The 7,654-nt window shown below is 54.3% G+C and overlaps 1 protein-coding gene across 2 annotated transcripts; it reads right to left on the reverse strand.

The window, feature by feature from the left end:
* Nucleotides 1–974: 974 nt before the first annotated feature.
* On the reverse strand, nucleotides 975–6,295 carry IL17B (interleukin 17B). Of its 2 annotated transcripts, XM_052643664.1 has the most exons (4): nucleotides 5,886–6,295; nucleotides 5,219–5,352; nucleotides 2,832–3,121; nucleotides 975–1,612 (listed from the first exon to the last, which is right to left on the reverse strand). In XM_052643664.1, exons 2-4 carry the CDS (start codon nucleotides 5,237–5,239, stop codon nucleotides 1,381–1,383), a joined length of 543 nt encoding a protein of 180 aa, XP_052499624.1. In that variant the 5' UTR covers nucleotides 5,240–5,352; nucleotides 5,886–6,295; the 3' UTR covers nucleotides 975–1,380. The 2 variants fall into 2 exon arrangements, with proteins under 2 accessions (XP_052499624.1, XP_052499623.1); XM_052643663.1 differs by lacking the exon at nucleotides 5,219–5,352 and having other exon boundaries at nucleotides 979–1,612.
* Nucleotides 6,296–7,654: the final 1,359 nt, after the last annotated feature.

Consider the following 7,654-nt stretch of genomic DNA (forward strand, 5'->3'; position numbering starts at 1 on the left):
GAAGTCTGTTTTCCATGTGTCTGGAACCAGGCCGAAGCGTCCTAGGGTAATTTTAACAAGTATCCACTCTAGAACAATACCAAAAAAGGTAAGTTACTTGCCAGCCCAGACAGGCACATACCTAACCACTGCCCTTTCATGAATTAGACCCTGAAAACATTCAGAACGAAGGCTGCTTTAGGCGCTGAAGTTTGAGCAGCCAAGTATTCTACACTGGCGGTTGGCCGTCTTCTCAAAATTAACTCTAAAGTGCCAGCTATTCTTACCTTCAGAAAACACCGCCTGAGCCCCTCAGCTGTCTTCAGAGAGCCTAGGTATTTTTAGCCCCTAGAACAGCTGGTTTAGGATTTGCTGCAGGGGCTGGGAGGGCACAGGAGGATTGGATTGCAAGGGTCTAATGGATGGGGTTGGAGGAGGGATTAGCATCCAGGGGTTAGAAGCCAGCAGGGGCTTTAGGACAAGTGATTCCATATAGCCTTTTTTTTTTTTTTAACTTTTTGACTGTACGGCATGTGGGATCTTAATTCTCCGACCAGGGATCAAACTCACACCCCCTGCATCGGAAGGCAGAGTTTAACCACTGGACTGCCAGGGAGGTCCCCACACTGCATTTTTGATCAGCAAAGATTCTTGGTATAAGCCAGCAGTTCTCAAAATGTGGTCCCCATACCAGCAGCGTCAGTATCACCTGGAAACCACTGAATTAGAAACACAAAGTCTCCTCTCAGTCCCCTGCCCCGTTTCCCGCCCCCAGTTGCATACTCCCCACCTCCGCACTGCCCCCCCCCGCCCCCCACCCCGGCAGAAACGGCTTGTTTGCAGTGGCCCTACACTTCACCAGGGAGAATCAGCCCTTGTTCACTCCTAGATAGGTTTCTACTAACAAAGCTCCAATAACGTGACTGAAATAAAGGCTTATAAATGCAAAGAAAGTATCTGACTGTCCTAAATGGTAGAAAGGACTTCCTAGGTGACTCAGATGGTAAAGAATCTGCCTGCAATGTAGGAGACCCAGGATCAATCCCTGGGTCGGAAAAGTCCCCTGGAGAAGGGAATGGCAACCTACTCTAGTATTCTTGCCTGGAAAATTCCAAGGACGGAGGAGCCTGGCAGGCCATAGTCCGTGAAGTTGCAAAGAGTCGGACACGACTGAGCGACTAACACTTAAATGGTATAAATGAATGTACAGTTTTGTAATAACCCATCTCAGTGTTGAAGAAGTCTGGGTGATGGAAAATCTTCCTCTGCATTGATTGAAATCTACCTCCCACCCAGTTTTGGCTTCAGAGCCACAAGGAGCAAACCCAAGTTCTTGCTTTACAAAAGACAGCCTTTACTTTTCATCGCCTTGCTCGGCAAGGGGGTGTGGGGAGGACTGTCTCAGAAGATGCAGGTACAGCCTACGGCGATGGTCTCCATGACCGCGCGCTGGCGGCAGGGCCCGGGGCGTGGCGGCGGCGGGCAGAGGCGGCGACGCACAGGCACCTGGCTGAACACGGGCACGCTCACCATGCTGCGGTCCTCCTGCATGGTGAAGGGGTTCACGCAGCCCAGACACAAGCACTGCGCCTCCGGCAGGTCTTCAGGAATGCGGCCTGGGTCATGGTTGATGCTGTGGGAACGCAGGAGAGAGCACAGGGCAGAAAGAAGGACAATCTCGGGAAGGACAAACCAACACCCACCACCACGCCCCTGCCTTTCCTGGCCCAGGTTTCAGCACAGGAAGCATGTGCCATGTGGAGGACAGGCAGTGAACTTGTGGGCCTGCAGCCCTGGAGCTTGTTAGAAATGCAGAAACTCCCCCTACCCTAGACCTCCTGAATCAGAGCCTGCATACTCATAAGATCCCCGAGAAGGTCAAGGGCACAGCAAAGAAACCTGGCTTCAGAGGGTCTTTATAGACCCTTTCAGTTGCCACATTCCAGGTATGGGAGCCACTAGAGACGTAGGGCTGTTCAAGCTTAAAATAATCAAAACTAGCTCCTCAGAGACACTGGCCACATTCTACGCGCCCAGGAGCCACATGAGGCTAGTGGCTACCACATTGGACTTTACACTGTCACAGAAAGTTCTATGAACATACTGTTCTAGTCTCAAGATATAAATTATGTGGCTAAAAGTCTTTGGCCTGGGTTCGTGAGTGAGAACCCCTCAGGGTCAGTCTTTTTCTTTATTATTTAATCAACACACATACACGTGGCCCCTTCTGTGTGCCAGGTGCTGTGCTGGGAAGTGGAGCTACAACCAAGGTAAGACACCACTGCTGTCCCCCAAGGGCAGCGGGTCTTGATTCCCAAGCCCAGCAGTGTATCCTAACCATGTGGAGATGTAGAAAATGCCACTTGCTGGGCCTCATCCCTGGAGATTTTGATTGGATGGGGTGTGAGAATCCTTAGATGATTCTGATACAGGCACTGGGATGGTCCCATCTAGCGTGAGAGATGGATGTGCACACAGCCAACTCAGCACTGCCTGAAAGTGCTGTAACTAGCGGTGTGTACAAGGCACTCCGAGCTGGAGGACATGGCATTAGGGGAAGGCCTTTCAGGCCCTTCACTGGAGACTTGGAGAGCACAACATCAGAGCCCGGCATAGATGTCTCGTTTCATAACAAGTCAGTGAAGTAGATAACTACTATCACCTCCACGTATAGTTGAAGAATCTGAGGCTCAGAGAGGCTAAGCAACTTGCCCAAAGCCACACAGTCAGTAAAAGGCAGAGCCAGGATGCAAACCTAAGCCTCTGAATCCAAGGTCTTCACTCTTGATAGGGAGAGTGGGAAGGGCAACCCCCAACATAAAGCTTTCCCACGGCTGCCTGGCCTAGCCTACCTGTAGCCCCAGGGTGACAGGCTCCTCTTGTTGGACAGCCACAGCTGCAGGTTGACCTCGCACTTCCTCCTGGCCGGCTCGGAGCTGTTCCTCAGCTGGGCCACCATCTCCCCCAGGTTCCTCTCATATTCCTCCATGCGGGCATAGGGCTTTGCCCGGGACACCAGGTCCAGTGGCAACTGGTGAGGCCCAGGGGCCAGGGTCCCAGGCCGCCCTGGCCCCTTTCTCTTGCCTTTGGGGTTCCTGGGCTGGCCCAGCCCCAGGAAGATGTAGATGGTGAGAAGGAACAGCTGGGGAGAAAGGCCACAAGTTAAAGGTGGGAGAGACAGGTCACTGCCTAGGCCAAGACTCAGGGCACAAGGAAGGAGGGAAGAAGAAAGGCCTCTAGGGGAGCCACCTGTCAAGCCCTGGCCTGGCCCCACCAGCCCACCACACCTGCACTGCTACATGTGCGTGCCGTGTCCATCACTAAATCCTGCTGCACCTCTTAAAACCTCCCCACCCATCCCCTTCTCTACCTGCACCAACCTGTCACTTCCCGGACAGCTCAGCAGCCTCCTACCTGGTACTGCGTATCTTCCCATCTCCCCCTGACTCCTGATCGGTTCTCCACACCTGCCCAATGATGGGTGGGAATGCCAGCCTACTAACATCACCTCCCCAGGCCAGACCTCTGCTGTGTTCTCCCTCCTCAAATCACACCTGGTTTCCTCTTGCACCCATGCTTCAGCCTCAGGCCTTCTCTCGAACCTTCCTCTCCTCGCACAAGGGCTTCACACAGGCTGCTTCCTATAGTCACCCCGCATGTCTTGGCTCCAGTGTTACTTCCTTAGGGAGGCCTCTGTGGACCTTCTTGGGCTCTCAGCACCCCCATGCCTCCTTCACGACTGCTGTCTTCCAGTGTACGTGCGCTCCTTTCACAAGTCAGGCCCCCACTAAACACAGGCTCCGTGACAGCCAGCGCTCTATCCATTTCCACATATTGCCTTGTCCCCCATGTTTGCACGGTACTGGGCACTTAGGTATTCAGTGAACATTTGCTGAGTGAATGCCTGTCAGCACCCCTGCCCGTCTGTAGCTTGCAGTCTGGCAAGGAAAACAGATGGTGGACAAGAAACAAGCATCTAAGCCTCACTAGCAGCAGAGTGGGGATGGGGCCACACAGCGTGCGGTCAGAGACAAGCAGGGCCACCCGCTTAGCCTGGTGGCAGTGGGATGGGCTTGCAAAGCCTTTCTGGGGAAGGGGGCATGACTGATGAGGTTTGAAGAGTAAGACAGAGGCAGATGTGGGCAGAGGGAGCCTAAAAATGGTATAGAGGTGGGGGAGGGAACCATGTGAGAGGAAGTTTCAGTGGCTTAAAACTTTGCTGAAAGGAAACGGTGGGGCTGAAATAGAGTGGACAGGAGATGAGGGCAGATGAGGTTGGTGATGTGTGCAGGTCATGGCCAAAGACCCCTGATTAACTCCATGACACTGGTTCTCCGCTCCTCCACCCCCCAACCATCTGCCTTCCCGACTCCTTGTCCACCCCCACCCGCTGCTGTCCACCCCTCCCTGCACAACAAGCAGCATCAGGAAAGCCTCTCATTCACATGGGAGAGGACCTGGGTGCCCAGCAGAATACAGACTCCAGAACTGGAGTCTGGAGAGGAGGAAGCTGGGAGAGGAGGGCCAGGACTTGGGTGGTCAGAAGGGAGAAGCCTCCAGAGGGGACTTCATCTCCTCCCTGAGCCTAGCCAGGCTCCTACCTGCCCTGTACCCCTCACCCCGCCACCCGCATGGCCCGTGCTGATCTCTCCTGCCTACCCAGCCAGTCTTGACCCTTGCAAACAAGTTTCAGCAGAGCCCCTCTTGGTAGAACCATTTCTTGGCACCAAATCCATGACAGATTCAAGTCATTGGTACAGAAAGACATCTCCCTAACAATAGGCTTTCTCATCTGAGCTGCTCACATGGCATTCTTAAACCCTGGCTCTCCACTCAGAGAAATTCAGAAGAGAACCCGTCTCCCTCCATCCCTTTATAGATGGGAAACAGAGAAACAGAAGGACCTGCCCAAGGTCACACAGCCTGGATCTCAGGACAGAGAGACTCTGGAAAAACCCCGATAACTGAGATTGCCAAGATCTCCTCAGTTGCCTTTGGCCTGAAAGGGCCTTGGTGCAGTGGGGCTGCGCCCAGCTCAGGAGCCGGAGCCACTGGCCATGGCTGCAGGCTCTGAGACCAGTCTCTGTTTCTCTCTCGTCCTGGGGGACAGGACAGAGGGAGAACTCGCCTCTGCAGATTCCAAGCCAAACAGAGGTGGCTATTAATCAATGGAGAAGAAGTAAAAAAAACACTCAGGCCCTAAAAAGGAGTGGGGGTGGGGTGGGGAATCGCCACGTACCAGGTTATGCGGCCAGTCCATCCCTCGAGCCAGGCGATCAGCCTGCAGCTGCCGCCCGCCTGGAACCCCAGATGCCTCCGCCACGAGAATGGCAGCAACAGGACTCAGCGCAGCAATTATAGCTCGTCAGGGGGCTGCCGGGGGAGTGGGTGGGTGGGCTCGTCATCGCCTGGGAACCTTGGGCTCCCAGCTGGCGGGCCTGGCGCGGTGGCAGGCGGTGAGGGGCGTGGGGGCAAGCCAGGAGCCGGGCTGAGGTGCCCAGGGGCTGTTGACTGAGGGACAATGCCCTGTGTGTCTGGTGGGGCTCTGGCGGGTGGCACCTCCGCCTGTGGCCTGCGGCCGGCTGCCCAGCCAGCACCCACAGGGCTACCTAAGACAATCAGCTTCGTTAGTTTGGGGGATGGCAAGGGGGCGAGGGTGGAGGAGGGACAGGCTGTCCGTTGGTCAGGACAGCAAATGTCCTTGGAGCACGCTGGCCAGGAGAAGGACACAGGCCCCATCTCCCAGGGAGACAGCCTCAAGCACCCCAGCCTCAGCCAGCCCCAGGTAAGCTCAGAGGCCCTTGGCACCCCCATAGCTCCCAGGCAGGGAAACTGAGGCCAGAGTGAAGAAGGGACTTGTCTAGGATTATACAGTGAGTGGGGGATGCCAGAGCCGGGATTCATACCTGGTCTCCGGGCAGGGCTTTATCCACCCCCAGTGTTGCTTTTCTTGGCATATTTTCTGCACGGTTCAAGCCTGCTATGAACATGTTTCTGAATCTGTGTGCTCTCACGAGAGCCAAGTCCATGAGGTCCGTGAGGACTTGATGGCGGGTTGTCCTGGGCTTCCAGATGCAATGCTCCCCCTCATGTAGAGAAGCTCTCCACTCCAAGGGCCTGTCCCTGCGTGGCTGCTTGTGACTTCCATCCTCTCTCAGCCTCAGTTTCCTTCTCTGTAAAATGGGAGCCTTGCCCATGAATCAGTGGTTGCCTGGCCCATTTCTGCTGGAAATCTTTCTGAGTCTCATTTCCCCTGTGTCTAGAACAACCTCTAGGGGTTATTACTAGGAGTAAGGGAAATAAGCCACATTAAACAGCTGACATAGTGCCTGGTGTGTAGCATGTGCTCAATAAACATAGCTGTTTATTATGAAGACTATCACTGTACAATAATGGTGTAACTGTTCTTGGGAACATTCAGTTCAGTTCAGTTCAGTCACTCAGTCATGTCCGACTCTTTGTGACCCCATGAATCACAGCATGCCAGGCCTCCCTGTCCATCACCAACACCCAGAGTTCACCCAAACTTATGTCCATCAAGTCGGTGATGCCATCCAGCCATCTCATCCTCGGTCGTCCCCTTCTCCTCCTGCCCCCAATCCCTCCCAGCATCACAGTCTTTTCCAATGAGTCAACTCTTCGCATGAGGTGGCCAAAGTACTGGAGTTTCAGCTTTAGCATCAGTCCTTCCAATGAACATCCAGGGTTGATCTCCTTCAGAATGGACTGGTTGGATCTCCTTGCAGTCCAAGGGACTCTCAAGAGTCTTCTCCAGCACCACAGTTCAAAAGCATCAATTCTTGCTGTTCTATTTAGCATTAGAACAAGCACACTTCTCATGGCCCAGCCAACTCTCCTTTCTACCTCTTTGGGCCCACCCTCCTGGCTGAGAGCTTTGGACCTCACAGCCTCTGGCCAAAATTTCATGAGCTTAGGTAACCCCAGGGTCCTCTTGTCTAGGAATCATGTGCTGGATGGACCTGGTCTGGGTCTCTCTCCTCAAGTGAGCAGCCCAGCTGAATGTGAGCAAGCGAGCTCCCCTGAGGAGGAGGTAAAAGGGGGTGTGAAGAGCACAGGGGAGGGACACAGAGAGCAGGCTTCAGGACTACGCCGTCCTGTTGGGGCCACTCTTGGCCATTTACAGGAATCGCCGAGGGGAAGAACGCAGGGTGCAAGGCGCTCCTGAATGTCACAAGATTAATCTGTCCGGGGCAGGTTTCCACAGCATAACTGAGAAGCTGGCTGAGGCTCGAGCTCATGAGAGATACCACCATATTTGGTCAAATACTAGACAGGGCTCTATTCTATCACTGGAAACTCCAGAGGGAGGGGGACTCTGAAAATACCTCCTCAAGCAACAAAGGCCCCCAGTCCCACCCCAGGCTGCCCCAGCCCCAACACCACTGTCCTTTGGATGTATGAAACAGCCAGCATGAGGAGGCAAAGGATGAGGGCAAGCTGGTTGTAACCTGTGCAGCCTTCTTGCTGCCCTTCTGATGATGCTGCTGGTAGGGTCCCACAGACATGCAGCCGGGGGCCCCCTCCCTGCATCCACAGAAAGGGAGAAATTAAAAGATGGGGATTGGGCTACAAGGGGGCTCCTCAGTTTCTCAGAACCCCTGAAACCACCACACTCTTCTTCCCTGCCAGCAACACACACTGTGGGCTTCCATCT

This window comes from Budorcas taxicolor, chromosome 7 (assembly GCF_023091745.1).
Source record: "Budorcas taxicolor isolate Tak-1 chromosome 7, Takin1.1, whole genome shotgun sequence".
In the NCBI taxonomy this organism is placed as follows: domain Eukaryota; kingdom Metazoa; phylum Chordata; class Mammalia; order Artiodactyla; family Bovidae; genus Budorcas; species Budorcas taxicolor.